We start from the raw sequence: 11,197 nt of genomic DNA, 5'->3' as shown, positions 1-11,197 counted from the left end.
TGAGCCTGTGGTAAATGCTGTTTATGATTCGAATCTTATATGGTTTGCCAAGGCAACTAAAATCTGCATTTTTCGCCAGTTGACCCAGAAGTCTGATTTTCTAGTTTATAACGAGAAACTGGAGGAAAAAAATTTATGACCATTGAATTGAATTAATAAGATTTATGACATTATTTTTGTTCATGCCTTCACACAACAAAAACAAAATAGGAAACTAGTCTTTAAGGCTTTTCTATCATTCCTCTCTCTATCATCTGCCACAAGTATAGATGGTTAAACACTATATTCGGCACACAGGTAAAGATGTATTATCTTATGCTTCTGAGGAATGGTATGCATCTTCACGTATTTGGGTGTTTTGATGCCAGGCTTTGGTCTGCATTTGCATTCCTACTCATTTGCCCCATACCTGAATCCCTTTCTGGCAACGATCGTGCATGAATCAATATCGCCTGCAAAACCATTTGAACCAACAAAAAGTACAACTTGGTATGGGAGAGAATGGTGTATTTGAACCCGACTTGAAAGTATAGCATGCATTATAAAGATGATAACAATACTGCAGGATTAAAAATTAAAACATAACATCATGATTTCCTCAATAACACTGGAACTTTCTGCATCATACAACAGTACGTCTTGTTGAAATATCAGGCTGAAGACTGACCACTAACCTCAAATAGATAACTAATGGAACAAACACGATAGCCCTGTACATTTCTTTGGCTGTGTGGCCCCATATACTATGATTTTATTGACTTCAATGTCTGCTTCATATATCTAAGAGCGGACCGTAACATTGCTCTGGCTTTCCTATCTGGGGTGCACCCAGACAAAATCATTTCCTCGTACACAGAAGGAACCTGATATGTGAACAAAATAACTTAACACGTACAAAAGCAAAAAAGCATATATACAATGCCAAATCTCCTTTATCTTGAAGTTCTCAGCCTGGTAATTCTATGAGGCATTGCAAGACCAGAGTAAGTCATACCGAACGGAATAAGAATGCAGTAATGTGTATGATACCTAGACATTCTAAAAATACAGTACATCTAACCTAATTAATATATACCTCAAATGTTAATAGGAAATTTGGTCAAAATTGGGGCTTGGTAAAAATGCTAAAAACCCTAATAATACCATGGTGACTGCCTGCATATTGTTTGTGGGAAAAAATATTACACTTAAGTCCTACATGTTGCTTACAGAGTAACAGTTCTTGGTTCTATAATCTTTTCCCATGTACAAAAATAACTTTTACATTATCATTTTCTAATCTTTCATGTGCAGTAGTCAATCCCTACCCCAATAACTAAGCTAGAAATGCTAAAAGACAAAGGAAAAACTGTGCACGGGTGCCTCCTGCCATTACTTGTGGCAGATTACTCTCACTGCCACAAGTAATGGCAGGAGGCACCCAAGTCCAACTTACCAACACACATGAAAAATACAGAGGACCATTTGTCATAAAAGGTGGCCAGGGTTCCTCTTTTATGCTTTTAAACACTATAATCAATCTATACCTTATGATATTTATCAACACGAATCAGAGCTTTCATAAGCGTAGTATAGGTGACCACATCTGGTTTCAAGTCCTGCAAGGAGATTCCAAAGGAAATGCCGTAAGATGGTAAAACAAGTAATACTTCAAAATATTTGTCGGGTAAAAGCAATAGATTGGTAACATACATTTTCTTTCATGTACTGCAACACAGCAAAGGCTTCAACATCCCTTCTATCCTCACCAAATGCATTTATTAATGAATTGAGAGCTAAAAGACTAGGCTTCAGGCCATCTGCTCTCATGACCCTAAATGCTTTTATTGCTTCCTCAGACAAACCCTGTCAAAAATTGGAACCAGAGATTACAAATGCATCTCAAGAAACAATCATATTTGCTTTTTTTTTTTTTAAAATAAGCAATCATCAGATTTGCAATCAGATGATACAAAAACAAAAATAAACATATTCTCTCAGAGACATAAGACTTGTTGCTCCAAATACAAGCACAGATTTTTTTGGCAGGGAGGGGATTCTCTTGTATGAGAGATTCTTCTCATTTCAATGAATTATGCCAAAACTGTTGCCTTAAAGCTTTGGTGATATTGTACGCTGTCAAGTAGCATCCCACATATACCACTGGTGCATTGAGCCAAAACCAAAGTGAGGACAGCTTGTTCAGGAGGGTAAGGAACATGATCGATAATGAAAATTCATGAGATCCAAAAGGTACACAGCCACAAGACACTTAGGTTCTACTAATTATGACTGGAAAAATATGACAATAAAGTATAATTAACCCATCCCATGATTTAATTTACATAATAATCTAATGCATAATGTGCCAATGATCACCTGAAATGATACGCAATCTTGGCTCCATAAATAGGAGTGGTGTCGAGCACAAGGTTGAAATTTTTTTAGAAGAGAATAGAACAGATGAGGAACCAAGAACCAAAAAATAAGCACGAGGAGAACTTTTCTCCATATATTACAGCATCTTGCTAATTACATTACATTCATTTTGTAGATTAGTATAAATGTAAAGTTTCACCCGAGCATCTGCTTATAGAACACCTATTCACTAAAAGCAATTGGTTGAGGCCTTGAGGATGAATGTACAATAAAATTGCAAATAGATATAAAGGCAACAACATACGTACCCTTTGCGCATAGGCATTAATCAAGGCATTGTACATTGTCGAGGATGGTCTTAATCCCGCAGACTTCATGCCCTCTAAGCACTCTATCGCATCCTCGAACCTCCCCGACTGTCCATAAATATCAACCAGAGTGGTGTAAGTCACCACATTTGGCAGCAACCCTTGACTCTGCATCTTCCCCAACAAGCGCTTCACTTCCTCCCACCTCTCCTGGTCCCCAAGACAATTAATCATGATATTATACGTCGTAGCACACGGCGAGTATCCTTTCTCCTGCATTTCTTCAAACAACTCCTCCGCCCTACCATGCCGCCCCGCCTTACAATGACAATCAATGAGCGTGTTCCATGTAACCGTGTCGGGCTCAATTCCCTCAGAGAGCATCCGATCGAAGGTGGCCACAGCATGATCAAGACAATTGTGCTTGCCAAAAGTATCAATCATCACATTGTAAAAATGCCTATCCGGCGTTACTCCACTACTCTTCATTTCCTTCAAAACCTGAAAGGATCTCTGCCATTCTCCTCTGTCCCTATAACTCGCTAAAATCCTACTAAACACGTACGAATTAGGCTGTACATTGCAAGCCTCCATTTCTTTCAAGACGATCCTCGCGCTTTCCCACCGGCCTGCATTTGCATATGCATCGATAAGAAGACTGTAAGTATGCTCATCCGGCAAAACTCCTGTCTTCTCCATCTCCGATACGATCGACTCGGCGTCTTTCAAGGAACCGGCTGTCACATACGCTTTCAGAAGCGCGTTGTAAGCCCTAGTCCTTGGCTTCAATCCGGAGTCCCTTATTTCTTCGAAAATGGCCTCGGCCTCCACGGTGAGACCCGAGTTCCCCAAGGCAGATATAAGCGCAACGAGAGTTGCAGTTTTAGCGCTCAACCCGCTGGCCTGAGCCTTGGCTAGGAAATGCATGGCACGCGCAGAGTCACCGGCGTTCGCAAAACCGACGATAATGTCATTCAGAAGCTGGCAATCGAGCTCGATCCTATCGCATTCGATCTCGGAATAAAGCTTCTGCAAAATCGGAGAGCCGGCTTTGTTAGTGCGCGTAAGGGACTGAATAATTAAGCTGTAATTGACGAAGTCGGGTGGGAAACCGTCTTGGCGCATGCGAGACATGAGATTGAGCGCCTTTTCGAGGTCGTCGTTGCGAGCACAAGCGCCTATTAGGGCGTTGTAGGTTAACGGGGTTAGGGATTGTCTCTGGGAAAGCAAGAACGCCTCGTAGAGCTTCTCGGAGCGCCCAAGCGCGTGGATGAGAATTGAGTAGAGCAATTCGTAGGAGAAGCAGAGGTTGTGTTTCTGGAGCCATGAAACGACGGCGTATGCCAGTCCAATGGAGGAGGAGGAGGAGGAACAGAGGGATTTTAGGAATGAGTGCCAGACGGGTGCCGGCACGGCCCGGTACGACTCAGCGAGATGGAACTCGGTCGGGTCAAGTGAAATAGGAGGGTCCGGACCCGAACTGCCGGTGGTATCGGGAGAGTTAGAAAGGAAGTCGAGGAGGGGAGTGAAGTCGTAGCGGCGATTGTTGATGTCGTTTTCGTCGTCGCCGTCGCCGTCATCAAGTTGTCTGGACGAGGAAACAGAGAAAGAGGACGCTTCGGTAACGATGGCGGTAACGGAAAGTGGAGGTTGGAATATATGGCGGTGGCGGTGGTGGCGGAACTGTGTTGTGAAAGTTAGCGGAACTGAAGGGAAACGATTTGGAAGGGGTGGTGGCAGAAGAAACATGTTGGTGAAGGGATAATCTTTTAACAGACACAGAGAGAGAGAGAGAGAGAGGGAGAGAGTGGAGGCTGCACACTTCGGAGAGGAGCTTGAGATTATCAGTTCTTTCGCTATGTTTTCAGTTGGTGGCGGACGAGAAAAAATCTTTTGTAGAGTCGGTCTAGAATCTAGACCGCTAGGAAGAGAATAGGTGGTGAAGACTCGATAATTTCTCTTTTTTAACTGAATTTTAAAGCTTAGTCTTGTTACTGACTTGAGTTGAGTAAACATGAGATGTTTTGACAGAAGTGAAATAAATATTATTATAATATTAATTTTATTTCAAATTTAAAAAAATTAAATTATTTATTATATTTTATATATAAATTTAAAAAAAAATTGTAATAATTATATAATATGAAATATATTAATTTTGTATAACTAAATCAGTGTAAAATTAAAAAAAAAAAAATGAAATAGACATCATTCGATAGCCATCTTGCACATGTTTATGTTTTTCTTTTTAAATTTTATAAAGTTCTGATTAATTTAAAAATACTAGGGAACATCGTTCAATAAAAAATTTAATACTATATAATGATTTAGAGGTTCTTTGAAATAAAAAAATAACAGTCACTATAAGAAGTAAATTTGTTTATAGGTGTTGATATATTTTTTGAGTAATGTTACTGATCAACTTTCTCAACTTCTACACGCTATAATTTTTTAATATTTTTTTAAAAAATATTAAATTCTATTCTTCTTAAATTAATTAAAATTTTCTATTCATTATCTATATCTTAAATATTTAATAAAAGAAAATAATAATAAAAATTAAAAAAAATATGGTGCTTGGAGGTTGTGTGAATAGTAGAAAATTATTTAGATTTTTTCATATTTTTTTGTGAAGGTCGAATGTTGTTTAGATATTCAATCATTCATGGTTTAAATAATAATTTGACTTAATGCAGTCTTACATATATTTATTAGTTTGATCGATATGATGAAACCAGCTAGCAACGTGGAAGTAGGACAACCATGATATACATGGAATGGATGAGAAATACACGAATTGTGTAGTTCATGGGACTGGGATGACCATGTTTTCTTTGTCCAACCACACCCATGCTTCTATTCCACCGCTGGTTTTGGTGTCCATCAACACTATCAAATTTGGGATCCAACTCTCAGTACCCTCGCTTAAACCAACGTTGCCTATCCACACGGGCTTTCCCCACCCAAAATCAATGTCATAGAGACCAAAGTTACACCAAGATCCATCCCATGACTTGTACTACTTGTTGCACTGGCAAATGCCCCTTCCCTTACTTTCATAATCTCTCAAAGATTTGGAAACCCTCCATCACCTTGTAGGTTTTTCACAAAGTCGTCATCGATTTTCGTTATTGCTTCTCTGAGATTTGTAATCACGAAAGGTAAGTCCGTCTCTTGATCACCCTGCATGCACAATGCACCAACTGACCAAACAATGTTTCCCATAAAAGTTTCTCGGAGTGGAGTAACCGCTCTTTGGCGCAAATTCACTGCATGTGTAATAATAGCTGGTCTCTGCATACCGGATGCTGCCTTGGAGGCAGCCCTCATGCATTTATCTAGGAGTGCAGTGACTACCTCAACTCTCGTGGGGTTTTGCTGTTGGCCGTGCTCCTTCTTAGTCCCACATGGATGGGAAGTAAAGGAGAGCAAATGCCTTAGGCCTATAAATAAGAGGCGTAGCCTCTTAGTTTAAGTACACTAGTTGAAAACTTATCTAGTAATTTTTTACTTTAATTAAATTCCTCTGTTGGCCTTTTTGTAAAAGAGAAATATGTATAAAATTAAAATTTTGCTAGTAGAGAAACTTTGTGGGTGTGTTTGGGGTGAGGATAAAAATTGTGTGATTGTAACAATTTTTTATATAGTAAATTTTTCTTCTCTGGATCTGGTAGTTTTTCTCTTGTTTAGGAGTTTTTACGTAAATATATTGTGTTGTTATTATTTCTTTTTTTTTTTTTTTGTTATTTATGCAAATAGTAGATCCTAATTAAAGGGGTGAATTTGGAAGTTTCAAATTCCCAACATTTGCATTTTGCACACTTGAGCTGCTTGTTTTGGCCGTAAGTGATGTAATGGCTGATGCATCAAACACAAATCTCCTTGCAATACGCTTACTTGGATAGAGAAAAGGCTTGGAAAAATTGGTGGTACCCATCGCTGGAGGCAATGCATCGCTTGGTATGAAAACTGATGGGTCATCAAAATTAGGACATGATACAGCTCCATAGGCCTCACGAGCTGTGGTGGCCCAACATTTGAGAAAGACACTTAATTAAGGGCGTTTCCATCCACGATCATGTGGCAAACAAGAAGACCAATGGCAGTGCCGCATGCAAACTTGTTCACTTGTATCATAGCTACATGATCTCCCGTAGTTGGCATGTAAGAAAGGGCATCTAGGGATAAATTTAAGGAAGGATGAGAGATTAGGATGGTTAAGGCAATCTACAAGATCACAATTTACACGGGCCACTGAATAATATGCCCCCTCATCATTGCAATCAATAGAACGATGGTTCTTGATCTTTCCAGTTGTAATCTTTGAGAAGAGCCAATATCGTCGATAGCATGATCTGTGCTTTGATTGATATGATAGAAGAAGATGGTGGGATAATAGACTGGAGCCATCAACTAGTCCAAGAGGGAGAGATTGCGGGTTTTCAAGTTTGAGGGTGTTGAGGAAGAGGGTTTGATGCACTCTTTGGAAGTAATTTCAACCTCCATTTTTTATCAGCTGGTTTCCTTCAAGGACACGCTATACACTGGTGGATGATCTCTGCACTAGCTATATTAAGGTTTATATAGCCTCGCATCCGGCCAAGCACAAGCCATAATATATATTCCAGTCATCAACGACAACAATTTTGGATCACTTCCTAATATTATTGTGCATTCCATGTGATACGACTGGCCAAATTTAATATGCATCAATCATTTGAGCATTTTACCTTGCGAGCGTCCTCGTTATAATCTAATATATATCTTATACTTAAACTAATTGTTAGGTACGATTTGAAAAAAATAAAATAAAACAAAAAGTTGAATTAATTGATCACAAACTATACAAAATTTACGTGGTTCAACTAGGTGCCATCATCTATAAATTTTCAGAAGATTTTATTTAGATGAAAATAAAAAAATACAATACAATGGCTAATATATAGTAAATTCTAATTAGCAGGTTAGGCCGAATAATTTTTTTTTAATTGAAAATCCAAAAAAATATCACAACGAATTCTTATCGAACAGGATAATCAAATGAGACTGCCACAAACACGTACATATCCATGCTCCACACTTAGAAAAGCCCAGCGTACAAAACTATATATTCAAATAATTGATGTTCCTCTCTTCTTATCAAATTTAAAAATGCTTTATTTTTATTTTTATTTTTTTTGGCGAAATTTTTAATGCAAGTTGATCCTAAGTTGTCACGATCGTTTAATTAACCAGATGATGATTAGTACGTAGCTGGTTGCATGTCGTGCATGTCATTAAGCACAAAACTACACTATGCTTCTAGAATATTTGCAGATCCATGTTGTCTCTTAAGCAACTCTACTTAACCCCCAATTCACTAGCACACACCACACACCCACGTAGCAAATCCAGTTAATTTGTACCCTTTCACCAGTTCTTCCACTTGATCCTCTCCCTCACCCAGACCTCTTTCTCCCTCAATCCGTCTTCTTCAACTCGAGACACTCCATCGCCCAGGCCTCTCTTCTCCCTCAACCCTTCTTCTTCTCTCACTCGATCCTCTCTCTTGCCCAAGCCTCTTTTCTCTGCAAAATCGCCCAACCATATCTCATCTTAATCGACATTTTCATGCCCTGAAAGACCCATTTTCTTAATCCAATACCTGAAAAATCTACACAATAAAAGGCATTACAAACTCAGAGAATAGACCCTCCTCCAAAAAAAAAAAGCAAAGCAAAACAAGCTTAATATCTGTTAGACAAGATGATTAGCTTCATGTGCAGGACCAGCATGGCTGCCCATGAGTTTGGGGAGGAAGAAGAAGAGAGTGCAGCTGAAGTGAGCTTTGCTTATGCTGGTCCGGAGCCACGGGATCATCTTAATCAGCATCAGCAAGATGGGTTTGATTCCAAGTTGTTATATAAGACATTCAGTTACTTCTAAGTTTGTAAAGAGGTGTGAGGAAGCTAATTACCAGAAAATGAAAGGAAAAAAAGGGAAAAGAATGACAAAAGATAAACAAAATGTTATATATGTAAAGAGTAATGCTAGGTACATGTCTCGAATAACAAAGTCAAACAAGGAGAGAACATAACAAGAATTATTGTTCTTTGATCCATCCAAGAGCTAGCATAATAAAGAAATATTATATCTTATATATAATTCTGCAGACATTTCTGTTAGCATATGATCTTGTGATCATTTATAACAATCCGATCTTGGTTTTGATCAAGCTGTGTGTCCTTCATTCGTTTCGGGCATCTCCTATTCACCATGCAGTTTCCTCTATCATATATACGATCTTTGCTTTTGAAATTATTCGTCTTCTCGATCATCATATAAGTTTCATGATTAATTATCCCATCTTTTGCAGCATAAATTAACAAACATGCTGGTTTTCATCAGCAATTCCGTGTCTAATATGAAGCTAGGTACATGGGTGATTCAAACTAGTATATTCAAGAATATTAATAAACAACAAGATGATCAGTCTGAAACAACAAGAATTAATTTTGGGTGAGGGAATAGACTTCAAGAAAGGAAATAGAAATCATTGTTGGTTTGAAATCAGCTAAAAGTATTAGTATTAATTGATCACCACACCTGCTAATTAAACAAAACATGCATGATCTAACAGTTACATATTCACAGCCATATTCTCCCAAAAAAAAAAAAAAACCCAAAATTTACAGACCCACAGATGATCAACAATGATCATCTTCATGGATATTGAGAAATACAATTAGTTATGGGGCTAGGATCCAAGGAAGCGAAAGCAAGGAGTTCTTTGTCTTGTGCTAACACGAGCATGTCTTTTTTATCCAACCATACCCATGCTTCTATTCCACCACCACACCCATGCTTCTATTCCACCGCCGGATTTTGTGTCCATTAGCGCTATCACATTTGGGAACCAGCTCTCTTTGTCATCGCAATATGGCTTATCCACATCGGCTTTCCCCACCCAAAATCAATGTCGTAGAGACCAAAGTTACACCAACTGGTAAAAGCTACATGATCCATCTCACAAGTACTTGCTGCATTGGAGAATTCTATATGTTTCAAGTTCATAATCTCACAAAGATTTGGAAATCCTTCATCACCTTGTATGTTTTTCACAAAGTCACCATTGATCTTCGTTATTTCTTCTCTGAGCTTCCTTACCATGGATGGTACGTCGATCTCCTCATCATCATCCACGCTGCACAATGCACCTACTGTCCAAACAAAGTTCCCCATAGAAGATTCGGAGAATGGTGGAACTGCCCTTCGGCGCAAGTTCACTGCATGAGCAACAAAAGCTGGCCTCTTCATGCCAGATGTGGCCTTGAAGGCAGCCATGGTGCATTTACCTAGGAGTGCGGAGACTACCTCAACTCTCGAGGGGTTTTGCACACTTAAGCTAGTTGCTTTGGCCTTAAGTGATGCAATAGCTGACGCATCAAATACAATTCTACTTGTAACACGCCTACTTGATCTGAGAAAAGGCTTGGAGTAAGCCTTTTTTGCAGAAGAAAATGCTTCGTTTTGTATGAAAATTGACTGGGCATCAAAATTAGGACATGTAACCTGATCTGATTTACAAGCCATGGCAGCCCAGTCTTTGAGAAAGACGCTTAAGCTATTTCCATCCACGATCATGTGGCATACAAGAATACCAATAGAAATTACCACCGCAGGCTAACCTGTTCACTTGTATCATGGCCACATGATCTCCTGTAGTTGGCCTATAAGAAGTGGATTCTAGGGGAACAAATTTAACAAAGGATGACAGATCCGGCTGGTCAAGGCAATCAACAAGACTACAATTTACACATGCTTCTGAATAATAAGCCCCCTCAACATTACAATCAATAGATAGATGATCTTTGACTTTTCCAGCAAATGGGTAAAAGCGAGTCAAGGCTTCTGATAAAGATTGCTTTAGTAATTGAGATCTTTGAGAGTACTCGACAACATCAGAGCAAGCACAACCTGTGCTTTGATTCATGGGGTAAAAGAGGATCGTGGGATAATAGACTGCAGGCATCAACTGGTCCAAGAGGGAAAGCTTTTGGGTTTTCAAGTTTGGGGGTGTTGGAGAAGAGGGTTTGATGCATTCTTTTGAAGTAATTTCAACCTCCATTTTTTTTTTTTTTTTTTTTTTTTTCCCTCAAAGATTCAGCTTCTAAGCTGAGTGCTGAGTAGATCGAGGAGTTGCCCTCTGAACTAGCTATATTAATAATGTGTAGTATGGTAGCTGGCCCTAGCTATATTAATACGATAATGTTATTTACAGTAAGATAACTGTTATATATATATATAGAAAGAGAATATACAAAGTAAACCAACAAACTGATATAGTTTCATAAAATCTATTAGATAATTTATATTTTATAATAAAAATAACTTTACAAGATTAATGTAGCACATCAGTGTATGGATTTATTTTTATGTAGTCTCTTTGTAGTTAAAGTATTTTCTATATAATAATAGATTGTGCAAGCAATGCGCACTCCTTTTAAAAAAGAATATGATTTATTATTAAAAATTTAATTTTTTTTTATATG

The 11,197-nt window shown here is 38.4% G+C and overlaps 2 protein-coding genes and 1 pseudogene across 3 annotated transcripts; all 3 read right to left on the bottom strand.

The window, feature by feature from the left end:
• Positions 1–119: 119 nt before the first annotated feature.
• On the bottom strand, positions 120–4,610 carry LOC122318626 (pentatricopeptide repeat-containing protein At5g42310, chloroplastic). 2 transcript variants are annotated; one of them, XR_006244886.1, is made up of 5 exons: positions 2,667–4,610; positions 1,693–1,845; positions 1,527–1,598; positions 675–863; positions 120–452 (listed from the first exon to the last, which is right to left on the bottom strand). XR_006244886.1 is itself a non-coding variant. In XM_043136162.1 (4 exons), the coding sequence occupies exons 1-4, from the start codon at positions 4,413–4,415 to the stop codon at positions 744–746; spliced, it is 2,094 nt and encodes a 697-aa protein (XP_042992096.1). In that variant the 5' UTR covers positions 4,416–4,610; the 3' UTR covers positions 568–743. The 2 variants fall into 2 exon arrangements, 1 of the variants encoding a protein (XP_042992096.1); XM_043136162.1 differs by lacking the exon at positions 120–452 and having other exon boundaries at positions 568–863.
• Positions 4,611–5,386: 776 nt separating this feature from the next.
• LOC122274367 (vinorine synthase-like) lies at positions 5,387–7,294 on the bottom strand. Its single transcript, XM_043083410.1, has 4 exons — positions 7,081–7,294; positions 6,489–6,622; positions 5,775–6,109; positions 5,387–5,685 (listed from the first exon to the last, which is right to left on the bottom strand). Exons 1-4 carry the CDS (start codon positions 7,170–7,172, stop codon positions 5,473–5,475), a joined length of 774 nt encoding a protein of 257 aa, XP_042939344.1. The 5' UTR covers positions 7,173–7,294; the 3' UTR covers positions 5,387–5,472.
• Positions 7,295–9,153: 1,859 nt separating this feature from the next.
• LOC122274366 lies at positions 9,154–10,773 on the bottom strand (annotated as a pseudogene).
• Positions 10,774–11,197: the final 424 nt, after the last annotated feature.

This window comes from Carya illinoinensis, chromosome 8 (assembly GCF_018687715.1).
Source record: "Carya illinoinensis cultivar Pawnee chromosome 8, C.illinoinensisPawnee_v1, whole genome shotgun sequence".
In the NCBI taxonomy this organism is placed as follows: domain Eukaryota; kingdom Viridiplantae; phylum Streptophyta; class Magnoliopsida; order Fagales; family Juglandaceae; genus Carya; species Carya illinoinensis.
Note: the sequence above shows the minus strand (reverse complement) of the source record. Positions and strands in the feature narration are given on the sequence as shown.